Raw genomic sequence first — 21,020 nt, 5'->3', positions numbered from 1 at the left:
TTCTTGCCCGCCTTCCCCGTGAGCGGGCGCAGGGTGGGATACAACATTATATAATGGTACAATAAATTAAAAACAATACCCAACAGAAGACAAAATACACAATTCATAATTCCAATACAAAAGGCGACCCAGGTTCAGTTCCCTTCACTGCCTGACTTTGGTCCAGTCACACACACTGTCAGTCTAACCTACCACACAAGGTTGTTGTGATGAAAAAATGGAGAGGAAAAAGATGTAAGCCGCTTTGGTGTCTCCCTGGGGAGAATGGCCTGGGGCATAAATGAAGTAGAATAGTAAGAAGACATTTCCCTCCTTTTTCATCTTAACCCCCCTGAAACTCTTTGAATCTGTCACTCCTCCCAGCCCCACTCCTGTCAACAGGCCATCATCGTTTCAGCATAAAGGAGAAGCGAGGAGCTGCTGGCCAGAGGAGGAGGCTCCACAAGGAGGCACCGCCTGCCCAGTTCGCAGCCACCCTCAGCGTCCTGCGAGCTGCGCCGGGCAGCACATTCCCTTTGGACAGGGGGGTTCAGCGGCACAGAGCGGAAGCAGCAAGCCAGGGCGCCGAGGGCAGAGCAGGGGTCCCGTCCCGCCTCCCCCCTCTCCCTGGGGGCAGCAGACCATGCCAAGGCAGCAGGCATGGCAGGGGGTCTCCGCTAACTCGCCATACTCCCCAGCCCATGGGGGAGGACTCCAGGGTAGGCGGCGCCCACTTCAGCCTTGGGGAGCCACTGGCAACATGCAGGAAATGGACGCTGTTGTTTAATGAGTCATTTCGGGTGTTTTTTTCATTACACCTTTCAAATTTCTGCAATTCCTGCCCTACGGCATTCCTTATTGACTATCCAACTGTTGACTGTATTGACATGCACTCTTTAATCTTGAGTCTCAATAAGGAAGGCAGACTATAAATAACATAAATAAATAAAAGAGAACCTGCATCTTGGCCACCTACTTGGAGTGGGAAGAGTGGAGTGCAGCGCCTCAGGCAGCATGGGTGGCTGATGGAGGGCTGTGCCTCCACTGGACGAGGATTCGATGGCTGCCCTGTGTGAGGCAGGGGCCCACAGGCAAGAGTAAGAACGAGAACTTGCCAGCCTCTGATTTTGGAGGAAGAGTCTGGATCACAGCTTCGGGAGGGACTACAGCAGGACATCCACAGAGTCCGGCCTTGAACTGGCGCCTGGCCCATTCCCAAGAGGCAGGGGACGGGACACAGCTAGAGAGAAGGTGCAGGGCAGAGCGGAGCAGTCCCCTTTGCAAAGCACATACTCTGGGTACCACCCTTCAAAAACCATGGAGTTCCCCAGGTTGTCCGCTGGTCCCAAACCCTTCACAGCCCCTTTCCTTCAAGAAACATCAAAGCCAAAAGAATAAGAGTCTTCCCCCTTACTGGACTGGTGACACACTCAACTTTTTATTAATACTAATAATCAATTTTTAAAGTCAATAAATCAAAAGACCTTCAGATTTGTTGTGACATGAGCAGAGGAAGGCAAGAGTCTTCTTCAGGCAGCCGAGGTAAGTTAATTTCTGGGAAAATATATTTAATTTAAAGACTGTTGAATGTGTCTTCCCTTGAAACTTCAAACTCCAACTCACAAGTAATAACAGGTTAAAACTTGTTAAGAACATGACAAAAAAAACAGCAAAAGATCAACCACCCCCAACAGAGACCTGGGTCTTCAAGCAATCAGTAATACCTCACAAAAATAACCTGTATGATATAATTAAAGGCTCAGTGAAAGAACTGTGCGTTACACCCTCTTCTGAAGGCCAGGAAAAACTGGCTCAGGGTGCGTGGGCTTCTAGCAGGCGCTTTCACTGGGCCAAAGCTGCCACAGAGAAAACCCAAGACTAGGCAGGGGCAGTCGTGACAGATTGACAGGAGGCATTACCCTGCCCCCGGTCATGAAGGGCTTTAGAGCTTAATTAGAATTGGGCCCAGAAACAAGCACGTGATCAGCGCGGAGCTCTAAAAGCGCAGGCACTGCATGCCCATGCCGATCGGCCCCTACCAGAAGAGCGCCAGTTATAGTTTGAACCAACTGCAATTTCTTGGTAGGCTTCAAGGTCAGTCCCACATAAAAGCATGTTACAGTAGTCTAGTCTGGTGGTTACCATGGCACGGATGTGGATGGCTACAGGTCAGCTGCATTCAGGGAGGGACCAGGAGAGAGGCATTGCCTCTGCCAATCTGTAGGGCTATGCCGCCCTGAAATCTGACTGGCGTAGATCTATCTACGTAGGAGAGTATCACGAAGAGATACAAACCCAAGAGGAGTTCGTGAAACCTAACTTAACAGCAACAATAAAGAATCAACACTTATATAATTCAATAACATGTAATTATCATATAATAAACTATAATAAATCAGACGTTTCAAATTTGTTTGAAGAGGTCACAATTAAAGTGCTATGTGCTATGACCTCCTCAAACAAATTGATGTACTGTGTTATTTATTGATGCGGATGAGGTGGTGGTGGTGTGGTTGGATATATATAGAACACAGCGTCTGATTTATTAGTTTATTGTATGATAATTACATGTTATTGAATTATATAAGTGTTGATTCTTTATTGTTGCTGTTAGTTAGGTTTCACGAACTCCTCTCGGGTTGGCCTAGATCGAGGTCGGAGGCATCCTTCAGAAAAGCCCGGTGTGGCTCAGCCACCAGGAACTTGCCCCAGGAAGGACCCGTGGGAGACTGGTCCACGGTAACTCAGCAGCAACCTGCCCAACTGTGGTTTCTTCCCCTAAGGAGGAACCGTTACCCCCATCGGTGCTGTTGGGAAAGCACCTCTTGCCAGAAAGCAACTGATCTTTAATAATGGTGCACCGCTCTTTCCTGGCAAGGTTTTAAAAAGCCAGAGGGACAGAAACCCACATTGCGTGCAGTGGCTTTCACGACACCCCACATCCTATCCAACACTGATCAGAGACAGCAGGTGGAAAACCACCAAAAAACAAGAAGCAGGCGGTGCAAAGGACACGCATACCAAAGCCTGTCCCCGTACACTCTGGATAGGAGATTTTACCAGCGAAAACATCTCGGGCTACAAGCCAGATAACTTACACTTTGAGAGTCCCATCTTTGGAGTCAGTGTTCAAAGGTACTTCCGAAATAATCTTGCTGAATGAATGTCCTCAGCTCAGGAAACAGCCGCCTCCTCTGCTACTATGGCCACCCCCTTCTAGGCCTTCCACCGGGCTCAATGGCACATGTGCTGCCCGATTCGGCACAAACCTTCTGCCACACAGCTCCCCCACATCTTCACAGCTCATGCCAGTTTGTAACTGTCTTCAAAGCACCACACAAATGTTGTTTACACAGCAACAGTGTAATGTCACAGAGTTTAGGAAGAAAGCTAGATCAGAAATGAGCAGATGCCCAGCGGAGTCAAAGAGCACATCAAAAGCTGAATGGCCAAGCACAGCAGGCTGGGAACCGGAATCCTCAAGAGAATCTTGAACAGTACACAAAGTGAACAGGAGAAGCGCATGATGGCCTTATGGAAGCCACTGGAACAAAATGGGAAAGACTCAAGGTGGCAGCAACACCAAATGAAAGTGGCACAGGAAGGGACACACCCCTGCAGTGGAAAACGAGACTGCCCCAAACCATGCGCTCACAAGGGCATGAAGCAGGCATTTCTTCTTGAGGGAAAAAGCGCCAGAAAGCACTTGTGAAATGATACCCTGAGTTTTCCACTCTACAGTTAATAGTTAGAAACACAGAAACACTGAGCTGGAAGGGACCACAAGGGTCATTGACAGCTTGCACAATGCAGGAAATACACAGCTACCTTCCCCCACACACACACACACACCAGAGACCCCTGCTCTCTGCCCAGAAGGCAAAAACCCCTCCAGGATACTCAGCCAATATGGCCTGGAGGAAAAAAATTTCTGACCCGAAAGTGGCGATTGGCATTACCCTCGGCATGTAAGAAAGGGCCAGGAGAGCCCAGCACTGGCTCACCTCTTCATGCCCTCCTCTCTCCATCTGTGTACATTCATATTAAGTCATAGAATCATCACAGCTGTCAGGCGGCCGTGTAGCCTCTTCTTACATTTCCAAGCAAGGACAGACCACCCAACGATGCCTGTCTCATGGGGGAACCACTCTGTCAGGCTGTTTTTCCTAATGTTTAGCGGAAAACTCGCTTTAACCTGTTGGTTCTGGCCCAACCCTCTAGGGCAATAACTGCTCCATCCACTATGTGGCAACCCTTCAAATATTGAAGAGGGCACTTCCTTCTCCCTGCAGTGAGCTTATCACTTCCTTATTTTTTTCTCTCTCTCTAAACATAACCAAAGTACCCTTTTTTGCAGCCAACAGTTTCATTCTAGATTCTAAGAAAGGAAGGGGTTTCTTCCAAAAGCTCATCCTTTCCCCCCAAGGAAATCTGTTCAGCATAAAATCTGAATTCTTCGTTGTTTGTTAAAGTAACAGCACAACCAGCCGGTATCCTTCACATCACTTGGCACTCATCCACCTGGGTATCGGAGGAGACTGGGGTTTTAGTTTTTCATGCTCCATTTTTAATTTTCATTTCATTAAATTGCTTATATTGCTTTTGCCCACCCTGGGTCCCTAGCTACCTAGAAGAAAGGCTGGCATATAAATATTTCAAATAAATAAATAAATACGGCGGCATGAGCAGAAAGATGCCAGTTCACTAGCAAAAACACTAGCCGTACTTCGCATCTAGGTTGCTCTTTCAAGCGTCCGAAGCACTCGCCTTAATTCGCCTGCAGCCCTCACAACACGTCAGTTCTGTCCCCAGCAATGCAGTTGGGGGAGGGTGCGCAAGGCCCTGTGGCGAGTTCGCAGCATAAGCAACGCTGGAGCAGGAGACCTGCCGACTGACTCACTTCCGCACTCAGCTACGCCAGCTGCTGAGGAGCAGGCAGGCAACCCGGGGCTGGTTCCAGACTCAGGCACCTCAGGAGAGCTTTTGCTTTCTTCAGCAAGTAGTGGAGACGATGGCCTCAGAAAACAAGCATGCAAGTCCTCCTAAACGAAAATAGATTGACCTAAGGAGATAATTGTCGGTAGATTTTAGGAGAGACCCAAGGAAAGAGCCAGTCACTCTAGGAGCACGTGCTTAAGAGTGGCAATCCTGTAAGGGGCAGCCGTGAAGAAGCTGTGCAGAACGCTGGGAGGTCTGCCCCAAGATCTGGCGAGGAACCCTTGGATTGTGCAGGCATCTGCAGGCAGCCAAGTGCCCATTTAAAGATCCACAACCCTGGATTCCGGAGCTCCAGAGAAGCAGCAGCTCAAGAGGAATGTAAGGCGCCCATTCTTTGCAAAGAAAGGCAGAAGCAGCAAATGGTATCAGGGCAGGCGTGCCTGCTTCCCACCCGAGTACCTTGGCTAGCATTGCATAGAGGGCAAGAAAGACGAGGCTGGGAGCAGAAAGAACGAGGCAGGCTGGGAAGGCCAGGCAGGTTTTCTGGTCCAAACTCTCCCTGCCACATGGCTACAATTGTCACCCCTAAGTAGAAATATCCTGGTGGGAACCACGGCATTTATAAAAAAACTGCAGTGGGGAAAGCCATCTATTTTGCTAGTCATTTGCTGTACCTCTGGAGTGCTATAAAAAAGCACACACCACCTGTAAAGCCAGAAGAGGAAGGCCTGCAACATTCAGCTCACATCTGCAGATCAAACAGGCTCTAGTGGTCGGCAAAGCTAATGGAGGAGGAGCAATCGGAAGTGGGCGTGGGGAGCACGTCATCTGTGAGTGCCGCAAGAGCAGAGCACAGACGGCTGAAGGCTGACCCACAGCATCAGGTGATACAAGACCTTGGCTGCCTGCTCCCTCTGCTCAAGAGAGCCCTTGTCTCGCTTGGGTAAGTTACTGCAAAGGACTGGAATCTGGCGAACCCACATGGCCAATGCAAAGTTGACCCCCCAAGATGGCACAGATAAATCCCACGGGGGCTTTGAAAGTAACTCCGCTGTCACTCCCCAGAAGCCCCCCTCCCGTGGCACCCCTCTGTTCCTCCAAAGAAGAGACATTTCTGTGCCTTGAAAGAGATGGAGACGAGCTCCTCCTGGAAGAGCCAGACAGGCTGGAGGGTTGGGCAGCTGTGCATGTTCAGGGCTGCCTACGTCTAACCCAGACCCCTGGTGCTACCCATGGCAAGAGGACCACTCGGGATCTCTGGGGGTCCTCTCTCAATCAACCCCCAGAGCCCAGAACAGCCAGCAAGGTACGGGACAAAGTCCCTGGAGAACTCGCAGGGGGCAGGGAAGCTTGGGCTAAATGTGGAGGCACTTCATGGACTACAAACCCGCGGCAATAAAAGTTGCTGGGGCTCAGCTGCTAGCAAGGCAAATGTAGAGAACGACAGAGGGCCCTGCTGGCCTGTGACGCTGCTGCTGCTGCTGCTGCTGCTGCGATGGAGACTCTCTTTGCCTGGTTCTGCTATCTCGAGCCCCAGATCATCAAGGGGCAGCGCTCGACCGAGCTGGAGCTGCAGGATTTTAGTTCAGTGGCACCCTCGGGATCAGGATTCGTATCTCATTATATATCCTAATTTCTTCTCTGATCAAGTCGCATTGTACCTTTACATCCTGATGCCCTCCCTAGTAACCTCCCACCCGCCTCTGGCTGGGATATCAAGGCTCAAGGATCTCCATTCCTACTCGCGTTTGAAGGAAGGACTCTCAAGTGCTTCCACTCTGAAAACCTTGTTGGTCTCTAAGGTGCCACTGGACTCAAATCCTGCTGCAGGCCAACACGGCTACTCACCAGGAACAGCTCTCCTGCAATCTCTCCCAACATACACACACAAACCAGCCCCCGCCCAGCTCCTCCGCCCGCAGCGGCTCCCGACCCGAGGCTCGCCTCCGGAAGGATCCCAAGGCAGTCATGGGCAAATGCAGCAGCAGCAGCAGCTCATGGAAGAGCATCCCAGCAACACACACAGAGACTCGAGAGCGCTCACTTCGGAGCCCAGAGGCACCCCTGTATTGCTCATCCCTGCCAGGCACATTTCCTGCCTGGCAAAGAGGCATGAAAGGCAAGAGTCACACAAGAAAGGGAGGAGTGCCTTTGCAGAGTCTCTCTCAGCCCAGTTCGCTGACAACGGGAGCCCAAGTCCAGCCAGTGGCCCCGCAGGGCGGAGAAGACGGCTCCGCCGATAGTCCATACAACCCAGCCAGCTGAGCAGCGGTCCAACAGCTCTGAGAGATCCCTGGAACCCCCCCGCCTGCAGATGCCGTGGAGCTCCTGGGCAGGTTCTGTCTTGGTCTGGGGCTACCTGGGCTGAGCCAGGATGACCTGCTTAAACCACAGACTGACAGCACAGTCCACACGCATCACCAGGCCGATGCCCAACAGGAGAAAGATGCTGCTCACTACGAAGCCCAGTGTCTCGAAGACGAACCTGGAAGCAGAGAGAAGCGTCGGGTGAAGGCACGTCAGCCTTTGCACGCAAGAGGGTTCCGCTCAAAAAATTGCCCGAGACCTCTGCCTGCTATCCTGGGGCTGGCAGCCGGAGGGAACAGTCCAGCGCCAAATGAGGCATTGGCCCGGCTCACTGCTGGTCAGCCCCTTCACTTGCAACACCAGCCCGTATTTGACTCAAAAGCCTGCCCCGCCCTCAGCGCGCACACGCTCCATCCCAGTATCTTTCTGGCAGCTGCCGCGGCCTTAGCTGGAAACTTACTTGGGGGCAAACACCTTCCAGACCATAAGATGCCTTCTGAGGATCATGGCTGCCAAGACACAAGCCAGCATCTGTTGGGAACAAGAGGAGAGGAGATGGCCACGAGGAAGCAGCATCAGGCAGCCCAGCAGTCCCTGGACACTTGGCCAACAGGGCAGCCAGGACTGATTTCTCTCGTTATTTTGCCAATACGCAGGCTACCTCCCCACAATAAAGGCACCCAGGGCTACTTACAAGCCAAAAAAAGGAATACACAAAGTCATAAAACCACAGGATGAGAAAGGATAAAAACTGACAGCATAAAGTGAGCAGTCCTTCCATCAACCAAGAAGAGCCAGGCCCAAACCAACAACTGCTACTCCAAGCCCTTCCGAATCAGGCAACTATTTAGACGGTGCAGGAGCAGCTGCTGAGAAGAGCTTTGCATGTGCCATCCACTCAGCAGGCCTATCAGGAGGTGGGTCCACTCAGACAGAGTTCCCTCCCCAGACCTCACAGCATGGACAGAAGCGCGAGGGGAGGCAAGTCCCCCCTGCCCGAGCCACAAATGATTTCGAAGGCCAAGAACAGCTCTCCAGAGGGAGCCCAGAAGCATCCGAGCAGCCGGCACACCTGGTCTAGTGCTGCCTTAACACGTTCACGGCAGCCAGCCCCAGGCAGCTGCATTTTGAAACAGCTCTGCCACCACCCTAGGCTGCCTTCAAGGGAAGCCCCACATACAGGTGTTACAGTAGTCCCGTCAGAGAGTGCCAAGGCTTGTGTGACAGTGACCAGGCCTGCTTTCTCCAGGAATGATCATAGCCAGCATACCAATCTCAGCTCAAAAAAGACACTCCGTGCCACTCCCATCACCTGTTTCTCCGGGGACTGAGGATTCTGGAGCACCCCCCAGCCCCGACCAAACCCTCACTCTTTCGGGGGAGTCCAACTCCATCCGGAACAGGGGGTGCACCTATGCCCAAATCGGCTTTACACCCAATCCACAGCTCTTGTCTGGACTGAGTCTGCAGGTGATGACATTTATAAGGATGAAGGGCCTTTCTGTACCAGCCTCCCCGTGGGATACGCAGTGCAGTGAGCGGGACATTTAGTGCCATTTTCATAGCTACAGGATTCAGCTTATTCAATAAGCAAGACCTCCCTTGGAAAACAAGGAGGTCCCTTCGTTCCCTTCCTTCTCTTGGGCTGAGTGGCAGAAACCTCTCTGGCACCACTGCAGGGCCTGGAGCGGCAGAAGGGCAGTGAGCAGGAACTCCAGCAGCCCCCCCCACCCCCGTTCTAATCTCCCCCCTCCGCCAGAGATTCCCCGAGAGACCTTGGGCAGGCCATTCTCAGCCCTCTTCTGCAATGTCATACTGGGCTGCTCTTTACAGGACAGCTGGAAAGGTTACAACATCGTAAGATTCGTGAAGTGCTCTGAACAGTGAACACACAATATAAATACTCGGCAGGGCTTTTAAAGCAGGCTGTGTTCATTTCGCAGAAGCCAGAACCCCTCCCCTGGCTCGCGTGAAACAGGACCAAGCGCTCTAGAGGACAGAGAAGAGGGGCAGAAGCCACACGGGCCTCGGACTGCGCCGTCTGTGATGGCAAGACAACAAAGAGGTTGTGATGGCATCAGGGCTCTGACCTAAAAAACCTGCACACCTAAGAACCGCCTGGACTCTGCCTGCCAGGCAGATGGATCCTGACAGGTGCAGCCCACATTCCCTAATGCCCAAACGTTGGCTGCAGTTTCTCAGCAGAGGGGACAGGCTTCCAGATCACACAACTCTGCCCATCTTCCAAGGCTGCGCTGCTCACCAGACTGCTAGCTACAGTTTGCACTGCTAAGCCCAAGAGAACCTGCGTGCCTCAGAGGCCTCCTGCAAAAGAAAGCGTTCCTCCGTTTGGCTATGTATTGCACGCATGACGCATTTAGTAGCACTCTAGAGGAGAGGGTGAATTCTGCAGGCCCGTTGGTTGGAAAGCGCGTGTTCCAATGAAGCAGTTTATTGTCAAGAGCGCTGCAACACCATGGCAACGCTAGCACTCCCGGCTCCAGCCCCCACACACGTACCTGAACTCCCAGAACGGACAGGTACTTGAGCCCCAGCTGCAGCAGTGCCAACGAAAACTTGTCTGGAGCTTCTCGTAGCCTCATCTCCATCAGCTGCTCCTCACCGTCATCCGTCTCGCTCTTGGGTGTCCTGCTCTGGCAGCCAGCCATCTCACAGACAAAGGGCCACAGCAGGAGCAAAGGGCAGCCAGCTACCACAAGAGAGAGAGAAGCAGGAGCGTCTACTAGAAGCCCTCACAGCTCGAGACGAAACACGCCCTACAGGCCGAGAAAGGTGAGGCAAAGAGCAAATCTCCTCACACAGTTAACCCCGATGTGCTCCAAACAATCCCGAGGGTGGGCAACCAGGCGCGCGTGTCCCACTCTGGGGCCCAGAGAAGGCCCCTCCTTCCGGCTCCCCTGGGACATTCCTCTCCCAGGGACCAGCAGCGCTGAATGTGGGCCTCGCTGGCTGTGGTTTGCAATGGGCAGCCACAGGTACTTCCAAAATCTCTCGTCACATGGAAAGATCCAAAACCGGTCCCTGAGCAGGCAGGGGATAAAAGCAACCCGCTGAGCGCAGCACCCACCCCAACCCGGCTCTCAGGGCTAGCCAGCAATGCAGGCACCAGGCCCACCTCTTAGCCTCAGGACCAAAGCCAGCGTCTCCCAGCCCCGGCCCCCTGCCCCCCTTGTGCCCATCCACACAGCAATGAAAGCCAACCCCCCCCCCCCCCCGTCTTCCCAAGACTTTGCTGGAGGCAGACGACTCACCTGCAAAGAGGATGTGTGAGGCGAACGTGTTGGCCCCTACCAGGAGAGCTGGAATCAGGTTGGCTCCGTGCCCCTGCTGGAACCCTACAAAGGCTGCATTCCAGTGGATCGCTGGGAAGACGGGCTGGTGGCCCGTGGCGTAGAAGAACTGCGCAGCAGCAAGAGCCCAGCCAATGAGGGCCTCCCACGGCACCGTGAAGGGATCTGAGAGGAGAAGGGAAGACCATGGCGAGGAAGCACGGGAGACGCCACCTGCCCACACCATTCATCTCCCCCACAGCCAGTCCTCTTGAGGAGGGAGGCCCAGTCAGCAAAGCTCCCGCCCACTCCAGGGAAGGCAGAGACAGCCGCTGTATGTTCCCCACCCTCAGCACTGGGGGAAGGCAGAATGCAGGGCAGCCCTGGAGGCAGAAGAGGGCCCACGATGCCTGCCGGCTCAGGCTCTGCCTCCACGGGGCTGCTGTGAATTGCAGGACTACAGCAGCTGCTCACACCACCACCACCTGCACAACAGGCACTGAAGGAGCCCAGCGGGGACACAGGCCAGCCCCCCCCCCGCCCCAGTCAGGCAGTCAAGATGCAGCTGGGATTAACTGGGCAGCAGCCCCCGCCAAGAGCGGCTGCTTTACTGCGCTCACCCCTCGCCTCGGATAGTACCTTGGGATAAAAACTCCCTACGCAGTCTAGTATTGTGACACATTTTAAAAATCCATCTTTTTAAAGGTAGTTTTAATTGCAAGCTTGTTGAGATATGCTTCTTCCATGATCTCATGCCTTAGCAAGGTAACAATTTTACCACCTCATTGCTTATCTTGGAATCGGTGTGTGCCTAGGGAGAACTTTCCAAAGCCTGAGTAGGAGGTGATTTTAATGACGAGGTTTCACCGGAAATGTGTCTTGGCTCATTAGGAATAGTTCCAATTATTTTACATCAAAGACATTAGAATGGCAAAATAAGAAATGTATTGTATGCACCTGAAAAGTTCTGACTGCTCTTTGCTACAAAATTCTATGAGGATTTTGTTCTGGAGGAAAGTTCATTAGCGTTCTGTGAACAGAGTTCATGGTGGGAGACCTTTCACGGGCCAAGATGCTCTCACGCACTGGGACGCTTTAAACACAGGATCTGAAGTTTGTACTTAGTGGAATCTTTTGCTTGTTATGGAGGCAGAGAAGGCATCCAATAATAATACCCACTTCATTTCTCATAAGTTTTCTATTTGCTAATTCTGTATGCTTATTTCTTATAGTAGGATTTTTATTGCTTTCTCGGTTATTAAACAGTTAAGCTTTATTACAATAAAACTAATTAACTAAAAATCATCTCTGGACAGGGAGGTCCATCGCTCCGCAAGCACGCGGGTCCAGTCAGCCCCAGAAGGGACTCCAGGCTGACCGCACACAGGCTAGGAGCACAGGCATGCACGCTCGGTGGGATACTAAGCTGACTGCCCGCAGTTTGGGCTCCCCAAAGCCCCCTCTGGCATGGGTTCTTGCCACTTGGGATGCTCAGCTGCCATCTCTGGGCAACCGCCCAGAAGAGTTTGTGTGAACCTGGCACTACTGCCTTGAGTATGCCATCACTTCCTGGGCCACGTCAGGTGGTGTCCAGCGTACATGACGCCTAGCAGGTTGGCTATGGCCCGCTGGCCACCCCCACCCCCCTCCAGGGCCTCAGACGAATGACCTGCTTGCAGTGCATCAGGCTGTGACTTCTGCCCCCTGCCTCTAGCATCTGGCACATTGCTTTACGAAGGACTTGCTGCAGATACTGCGCAACCAGTTCGCTCAATGAGAATCTGAGCGCTTGGGCCCCTCAGAATCACATGGTGCTGCCGGAGTCTGATCCCATCCGGAAAGAGTCAGACCTGAGACTAAAGAGTTTTACTTCCCTGTGTTCAGCTAAAGCTGCGTCCACAGTTCTGTGCAACTGACCTTACCACAGTCTCCTAACCACCAATTAAATCATCCGTGCTCCCTGCCTCCGCCTGACCCTGAGATCTGAGCTCCGCTGGTCAGCCTTCTGTGCCTCCAGTGCCCTTCGCTGCCTGTCTCCAGACCTCTCCCTCGGGGCCTCTTGGCCTCTGCAGTCCCACTCTGTGAGGCACCCCACTGTCCAAGCAGGGCTGCTTGAAGGAAGGACACCAGAGTTTGGGGTGGTGGAACCCACGCCCGGCATGCCAAAGGAGCAGCCAAAGCCCTGGCCCTGCCCGAGGAGTCCCCTCTCCCGCGACGCCGAGCTCACCTGCCTGCGAGGCCAGAGCCCCGGCCCAGGAGTGCACCCACAGCCAGGCAAAGGCCTCGAGGAACAGCAGCAAGAAGGCCAGGCTGAGCCGCTCCGTGTGCAGCACCATGAAGAGGAAGCCCAGCAGGGCCAGGGGGATGAGCAGGGCGGCCGAGTACACGCTGCCCAGGCCGTAGGCGGCCACGGTGGCCCTGCTCCCGGCCTTGGTTTCGCCCAGCCGGCTCTTCAGGGACTCCTGCATCCGGCGGTAGAGCTGAGGGATGACCTGCTGGAGCTCCTCCTGGGAACTAGGAAGCAGGATGGGGCCTCCCGTCGCTGCCGCCTCCCGGCTGTCCTTCACAAAGACTGTCACGGGGTCCCAAAGGACCAAAAGGAGTCCGGCTATGACTAGGACAAAGACGCTCTGCGGGAAGGCCACCAGAGCCAGCTGCACCCAGGGGTGGGCTTGGACCAGTGCCTCCTCAGCCCCCGAGGTGATGGCCCAGTAGCCACCGATGCAGATGGCCAGCAGGGGGAACCCCCAGCGCACAAAGAGCACGGGCGGGCTGGGGCTGTTCAGGTTGCCATAGTGCCGCAGCCAGCAGCGCACCCCCCACGCCAGACCCACCAGCACAGCCAGACAAAGCATGTAGTAGAAGTTCTTGGTTTGCGGGTCCTGCAAACTGGACAGCGGAGCCAGGACGGGTGATGAGCGGCAGTGGGGGGTCTCCTCGCGGCACTGCCGGAAAAGCCCCGAGAGGCGCACGCAGGCTAGGATGCCGCCCAGCAGGCCAAGCAGCTGCCAGGAAAAAGGAGAGTCCTCCAGCCTGCCTTCCCAGTGGAGCCTCAGCACCAGCAACAGCACCAAGGAGACGAGCAGGAACGCGACCACCTGGGCCTCGGCCATCACAAAACTATCCGACAGCATTGCCCCGCAGCGAACACAGAGGAGGCTCAAGGGGAGAGCTGGGCCTGCCCGCGCCCACAGCCTCTGCCTCAGACCAGCAGCTCCAGACGAGGAACGAGGGCCGGTGGAGCGGGGCCTCCAGGATCGCCTTGCCCAGCAGTGCCAGAAGAACCCGCACTGGGAGGCCGCTGCTGCCCAGGAAGCCAACAAGATGAAGTCCACTCCAGCCCACCCCCAGAGGTGAGCCAGCCCCAGCAGGGCAGCCCCCGCCACACCCCACAGCAGCGGGTAGAGGAGCAGGTGCCGGTAGGAGAAGCCCCAGGCCGAGGCCACCTGGGAGGCCACCCAGCACAACAAGCAGGAAGAGGCCAAAAGCGCACAGCCGGCCACCATGCAGGCTGGGTGGAAGCGGGCCCAGGACTCCGCGCACACGGCCCGTGCCTCTCGCAGGTATCGACTGAAGCGGCTTCGGAGGCGCTGCAGCTCAGGCAGTGCCGGAGGGCCCGCCTGGGCCAAGAACTGCTTGTATTCCTCCATAATAGCAGAAAACTGGTCTTGGAGACGGAGCAGCTTCTCCTCTGAGAGGTCCTGGGCAGCCAGAGAGTAGGAGTGCAGGAAGCGGTTGACCTGTGAAGACAAGCAGGACAGTCACTGGATGCCATGCAGAAGGCACCAACCGGGAGTGAAACGGGCAGGAGCCCGCGAACGGTCAGCTGAGAGTCAAGTGGAACAAAACCCGGAGTCTGGATGCGGGGAAGGGGATGCGTCAGCAAGATCCTTCTTCTCAACAGAATTGTCAGCTGACCCCAAAGTAGGCATGCAGAGACGGTCAACCCAGCCAGGAGGAGGAATTTCTCTCTTCCGCTTGTAAAGAAGAGAACTTGGTACTTTTGCTCCTAAAGGCCCCGGCTCAGAAGGGGGTTGGGGGTGGAGGGAGCGGCTCTCACCTGCCAGGCATTGACACTGTAGGCGGCCAGCTGGGCCAGGACCGAGGAGGCGGCATCCCCCTCAACTGCAAAGAGGTCAGCCATCACTTCTCCAATGTTGCTGTAAGGGATTGGCACGCCCAACAGCAAGGCCAGCGTAGGCACGAGGTTCACCTGTGGGACAGTCTCCGGTTCCTGGGGGAGACAACAGGGAATGAGTGAAGGAATGCACCAGGGCCAACGTTCAAAATCAGGAAGGCACCCCAACTGCGCAACGGCGTCAGGGGGAGAGCACAACCCACAAGGAAGTCCCCCTTCAGAAGCACTCCCAGGCCACTGGTGATTTGCCCCCAGCCGGCCAGAGAGAGCACAATGCATTGCCTGAATGGTCACAAAAGTGGACAAGAGCGAGCTCGCATCCTGCCCCCCACCTGCCTCCTTAACCCAGAGCAACTGTTGTTTGTCCAGATAAAGGGCATTCCCTTAGTTACTACCTTGCTTTGCCTTTCTCTACAAGGGGGAACCAGTGCATTCTCCTCTCCCCCGTCGGATACTCACAACAACCCAGGGAGGTAGGTTAGAGAGTATGTAGCTGGCCCAAGGTCACCCAGCAAGCTTCTGTGGCAGACTGGGGAGCCGAACCCTGGTTGCCTCTTCTGGAACTGGTTACCTGCATTACCACCACCCCCCGCCAAGGTGTCACGAGACCAGGGAGTGTTAAGCTTCTTCTGCAGCACAGCCCTCTCTCACACACACCAGCTCACCTGAGGGGGGAGGTCCTGGAAGAGCGGGGCTTTGCTATACACGAAGAGGGCTGCGTTGACTTCGTCCTCACTCTCTCCTCCGTGGTCCCCGGTGCTCGTCATGCCATGGTCCCCTGCCACAAGGAGCAGCGTGTCATTTGCCAGGTGGTCAACCAAAGACCTGTCCATCAACAAAATGGGACCCTGTGAGAGCAGCCCGCACCAACCCCACAGCTGGGGCAGACGCCTGGTACTAGTCACACTCGGCCCGCAAGATCGCCTTTGGGTCTGTGCCTTGTAAACGAAGCAGCCAACGATTTTTTGGCTCACGCTTTTGGCTGCTCCGGAGTAACTGACTGACAAGCTCCAAGAGGCAACATCAGCAGAGGCTGCTCCTGCTCACCGGCTCTGATCCTTGGTCCATCTGACTCGGATCTAGCCATGAGGGAGCAAGGTGGCTCCCAATGCAAACTACGGGTTCCTACCCCTTCATGAGCAGCTCCACTCCCATCAGCTGGGGCAGCCTTTCAAGAGCCTGAAGAAACCGTAAAGGTCCCAACGCTCGGCCAGGGCATGGCAACCACCATGTCCCAGAGCAGCTGAAGCCCACAGGAAAGAACAGAGTAAACAAGAGAAGCCCCCCCCCTCCCACCTCCGAAGGTTCCTTCCAGGGGCAAGCTATGGGGCCAGCTCCTAGAATCTGACGTGACTGATGTGAATGAGGAGGGCCTTCTGCCAGGCGCCTGCTCAGCCTAGTCTAGTCCCAGCAGAGGGAGAGTCAGTGGGTCGGGAGAAACACAGAACTGGCACCAGCTTCAGCTACCAGGTGACATGTACAGAACGGTGGGGATGTAAATATTTGGAATCAAGACAGCAAAGCTCTTGGGGAACATACCTCCCCGCCCCCAACGCAACCCACCTGAGCATCGCGTCCATCTGGGACAGCTTCTTGGCCATTTCGGGGTGATCCGGCCCGTGCTTGTGGCCACAGTGGTCCACGCCCAAGAAGTGAGCAATCAGCAGCTCCCACTCGCCGCCATCCACTGTTTTACAAGGCAAAGAGAGAACATGTGAGGCTGTAGGGACCCTCCTCTCCCCCCGCCCCCCCGGCTCCCGCTTTGCAAAAGGACACAGAAGAGTCTAAATCAAACGGGAGCAGCAGCTGGGCCTGAGTGAGCCAGAGGCACTCTCAGCAGACAGCAAGGCATCTCCACCCCAAGCAGGGTGCGCACACTCTGGCAGCCACCTGTTGTTCAGGTAACAGGACTGTGTTGTAAGAAAAGAGTTTAAAAGGTGCGCCAATAAAGGGATAGGGACTGTAGCCTACCCTACTGTGCACTATCTCATGTCAAACTGCCTATGTTTTGTTTCAGCATCGTTTCAACTCTACCTCCAATTTCTGCTCGTTCTTCAAAATTTTGCTCTCTAGACCTTATTGCACTGTTTACTGAACGTCCCCAGCTGTTGACCACATTGAATTATGCTGTGTGTTCTGCCTTGAGTCTCAGTGAGAAAGACGGACTATAAATAACATAAATAAAATAAAAAGGGGGATGACTGTTACTCTGTGGCTATTAAGAGAGGAGTGACTTTTCCTCACATTTTGTCACAATCACAAGTACCACAGAAATCACAGCTCCTAGAATCTGGCTGGCCCAAGCGTCTTCCCATACACACAAGACATGGAGAAAATCCCAGGAATTGGCTTTTCATCCACGCAAGGGCCGTGATTCCTAGCATAGTGGGGTGGGGGGGTCAAAAGAGGGCCCTCCTCCTCCAATGTGCACCAGGAAAGCTAGTGAGATCCAGAACTTTTAATTGCTTTCTGTGTTCCCCTGGACTGTTATTCCATCCCCCTATCCCCGCAACATGATGTGTTGCTGTTTTTAAAATAGCCCTGCTGTTTTAAGTGCAGATTTTTTCACTTTTGCAGCCATTGCTTTTAGAGATGTTTTTAGACTTTAAGCTCTTCTATTTGTATGTGATATTTTCAGCAGTTTATTTTTAGCATGTTTCTGTGGCTGTCTTGCTTTACACTGATGCCATAAACCACCTTGAGCACTGCACTGTGATGAGTGCAGGATACTTGATTTTAATAAGATTTATCTGGAAGTTGTAATGCCTACAATGAAGTCTACCCACAGGCAGAAACATCCTGTGTTTAACTTCCAGAGAGCCCGTTTGGTGTAGTGGTTAAGAGCGGCAGGGCTCTAATCTGGAGAGCCGGGTTTGATTCCCCACTCCTCTTCCGCTTGAAGCCAGCTGGGTGACCTTGGGTCAGTCACAGCTCTCTCAGAGCTCTCTCAGCCCCACCCACCTCACAGGGTGTTTGTTGTGGGGATAATAACAACATACTTTGTAAACCGCTCTGAACGGACATTAAGTTGTCCTGAAGGGCAGTATATAAATCAAACGTTGTTGTTGTTGTTATTATTATTCCAAATGCTCAATATTCTGGTTGGCACAACAGGTCTACATCTGCACTAGAGCCTAAAGCAAACTAGGAAATGGCATTCTTCAAGGTCAGGCTCAAGGTAACCTTCCAATCCCCACCATCTTCATAGGGAATGCCAAATCACAGCACACCTCTCTGTCGGAGGAAGCCGATTTTGATTGTGGCGTTTCCAACAGGAGCGACCAGGGCTCGCTCGCTCGCTCTCTCTCTCTCTCTCTCTCTCTCTCTCACACACACACACACACACACACACACTCTCTCTCTCTCTCTCTCTCTCTCTCTCTCTCTCCCGGGACAACAGCTCACTCACCTGTGGGGTACAAATGCTGCAGGATCCCTTCATCCACAGTGTGGAGGTCCTTTACATTGAAGGAGGGGAAGAAGTACGACTGGGAGAACGCTTCAGGAAAGAGCCCGTCCCACGTGTCATCGCCCATGAAGACCACTCTCTTTCCTGCCGGTGGGAGAAGCACATTCAGGGAAAAGGTTCCAAGAACCCTGACAAGTGGGCCTATTCTGATCGGCTAGGTCCCTGAAATCCCAGGAGCTCTACGCTTCATTAATGAGCTAATTGGCCTGGCTCTGCTCTACCCAGCTCCTTGAAGGCTCAACTGCTGAGGGACTGTGCAATATGAATGCTGCTGAGTTTTATGAGCTGGAATTGTTTTATTTATTCTGCTACTTTGTTTTTATACTCTGATAAGATCTGCTCTGAGCCTGCTTTACAGGGAGAGCAGTATATAAGTGCAATAAAATAACTCAGTCCTAACTTTTTATCCTCCAACTCGCCACACATGCTCATCTTGGCTCTAAACTGTTTACTTGAGGCCAGTCAGACGGCTGAGACAGAACATGCTGAACCCAAACCAGACAGAGGAGATGCTGGTTGGGAAGGCTGACATTTTGGGGATCCACGTGCAACAGGAACAGAGCTGGCCTCTGCAGGGCAGGTTAATAGCCAGGGGCTGCTCATAGACCCAGCCTGGCTGTGTGGAAAGCCGGCTGGGGCAGTGGCCGGGAGCATATCCTGCCAACTACATCTAGTCCTCCTGCCCACGCTGACCCATGCTTCTAAAATCTTTCAGCTGGGCTACTGTAATGTCCTCTATTTGAACTGCCCTTGAAGATAACCCCAGAAATACAGCTGGTCCAGAATTCAGTAGCCCATTCAGGGGCTAGCTGATGAAGACATATCTTGCCCCACCTTAAAGCAGCTATGCTGGCTGTCAGGTTTTGCCCCAAGTAGAAGCTAATCAGGCTTCGCTGGGAGGACCTGTGATGTGTTATCACTGGCAAGGTGAGAAATGGCTGATTTCAGAGGGAACGATCGCCCTTTCCTACAAGACTACAAGTTGGGTGTGACCCCTGATGTTATGGAGGAACAGGTCCCGGGCAGGCCACAGGAAGCCCTTGTTTACTCCACAGGCGGTTCGCACGGGGCCCCCCTCCCTGCCCGTGGGCCTCTCCTGCCCGTCCGTCCGTCCGTCCCCCCGGGGCCCGGAGGCAGCCTGCGGGCCCCCTCTGGCCCCCCGCCCCCCGCACCGTTGTCGGCCAGCTGGCGCAGCAGGTTGTCCTCGCGGACGGCGTGGGAGGCGAAGTTGCTGCCGGCGTCGACGAAGGTGGGCAGGGAGCCGGTGGCCAGGCCCTTCAGGCGCTGCAGGGTGGTGGTGGGCGGGTCGGCGCGGAAGCGGTAGAGGCGCGCCTGGCGCGGGCGGGCGGCCAGCAGGCGGCGCAGGGTCGGCAGCCGGTTCGCGAAGGGCCGCCCCGGGCCCGGGCCCGCCGCCGCCGCCGCCTCGGGCTCCCAGCGGGCGAAGTCGAAGCGCAGCGCGTCGATCAGCACCAGCACGGCCCGGGCGAAGCGGCGCGGCAGCCAGCAGCCCCCGGGGGCCGAGGCGGCGGCGGGGGGCGGCGCGGGGCCGGGGCCGGGCCAGGGCGGGGGGCCGGGGCGGCAGGCGCTGCGCTGGGGCAGCTCCAGGCGCGTCAGGAGGAAGCCGCGGGCGAAGAGGCCCAGCGCGGCCCAGAAGAGCAGCGCGGCCCAGGCCACGAAGGCCAGCACCGGCCACCGCCGCATCCCGCCCGCCCGCCGGAAGAGGACGCGCCGGAAGCGGAAGGGGCGGGCCGAGCGGCCGGAAGGGCGCCCCCGCCGCTCGCCCGTCTCTGTCTCGGAGGACTCCGGCCCTCGCCGCCGCGTTGCCACCTCCAGCCCGGGACATCCCTGGAGATTGGAGGGGGCTGCGGAGCCCGGCCCCCTCCAGGGCAACCGGGAAGCAGGAGCAAGCGCGGCAGGCCGCCCGGGCCAGGGCCTCCCCCCACGGCCAAGCCAGCTGAGACGGAGGCCGGGGGCGGTGGGTGGACGCGCCCATTTTATTATTATTATTTACTTACCGCCCGCGATGCAAGGCGGGTTACACAGTGCAAGCAGAAATACGGAATAATCCATAGCTGGGACATTCCCTGAGCAAAGTATAATGAACGTGACATTCGGTGGAAGAGAGGAGGGCATGGTAGCTAGACATCTGAAAAACGAGCATAAAGGGAAGCACAGAGTTGCAATCTCTCCGAAACAAGAGCATAGCTAATTTAAATGGCATGTTTAGCAACGTGGGAACTCCCCAGAAGTCGCATCAGCAGACAGCACCCAACAGAGTAGCATACAGTCCCTGTCCCTAGCAAAGCCTTTCTCGCAGCTACTTCTTACAATACAGCCCTGTAATCCGGGGAGAAAGCCCTCCGGAATGATTCAGTTCTGCAGAGTTTGATAAAGCCAGGCGAGTAGGGCGGCCCATTCCTTAAGATGGGAGAAAACATGTCTGCAGGCAGCTGTTACGATTTTGTCCCACTGTAGGGCAGCGTCTTCAGAAGACCCTGTCCAGATGAGGGAAGCTGCCGTGGCACAACGTTGGGGAGAGGCAGCTGCACAGATATAACAGGGGAGGAGGCCAGGAAGAGCTTTGCATGCGAGTCACGACCAATGTTCCCTCTAAACTTTGCAGTGTTATGAGCTAAAAACCTACTTTGTGAGCGGAAACAGCTTTTTTGAATGCACCTCCTTTTAAAAAGTTTTTTTCAGTCTACAAACATACAAAACATACAAACTGCAAACTACTTTAATTTGTATTGTTTCTAGCTTAGAAACAATAATGCAAGCAGTCATTCATGCATGGATTCTAAATACCAAACTAAATTACTTTGCACGTAGTTATTAATACTTCTCCTTCCCAAGTTAAATGACTCCTTCACCATGGTGGCGGCTGAGGCGCTACCTCCTC

General features: G+C 54.6%; 1 protein-coding gene across 1 annotated transcript; it reads right to left on the bottom strand.

Moving 5' to 3' along the window:
- Positions 1-6,952: 6,952 nt before the first annotated feature.
- On the bottom strand, positions 6,953-19,822 carry PIGO (phosphatidylinositol glycan anchor biosynthesis class O). Its single transcript, XM_054986601.1, has 10 exons — positions 19,294-19,822; positions 18,062-18,205; positions 16,216-16,339; positions 15,318-15,477; positions 14,575-14,748; positions 12,742-14,254; positions 10,497-10,700; positions 9,744-9,934; positions 7,685-7,755; positions 6,953-7,402 (listed from the first exon to the last, which is right to left on the bottom strand). Exons 1-10 carry the CDS (start codon positions 19,820-19,822, stop codon positions 7,273-7,275), a joined length of 3,240 nt encoding a protein of 1,079 aa, XP_054842576.1. The 3' UTR covers positions 6,953-7,272.
- Between the last annotated feature and the right edge of the window lie 1,198 nt (positions 19,823-21,020).

The sequence above is a fragment of the Eublepharis macularius genome, chromosome 8, assembly GCF_028583425.1.
Source record: "Eublepharis macularius isolate TG4126 chromosome 8, MPM_Emac_v1.0, whole genome shotgun sequence".
Lineage (NCBI taxonomy): Eukaryota > Metazoa > Chordata > Lepidosauria > Squamata > Eublepharidae > Eublepharis > Eublepharis macularius.
The sequence above is the reverse complement of the archived record's forward strand: the minus strand, read 5'-3'. Positions and strand labels throughout refer to the sequence as shown.

Coding starts and splice junctions, on each gene's coding strand:
- PIGO (XM_054986601.1), bottom strand. CDS start 19,822: ATGCGGCGGTGGCCGGTGCTGGCCTTCGTGGCCTGGGCCGCGCTGCTC. Junction 15,478..16,215: donor CAGATGGACGCGATGCTCAG/GTGGGTTGCGTT, acceptor GTTGATGGACAG/GTCTTTGGTTGACCACCTGG. Junction 14,749..15,317: donor TCCAGGACCTCCCCCCTCAG/GTGAGCTGGTGT, acceptor TGTCTCCCCCAG/GAACCGGAGACTGTCCCACA.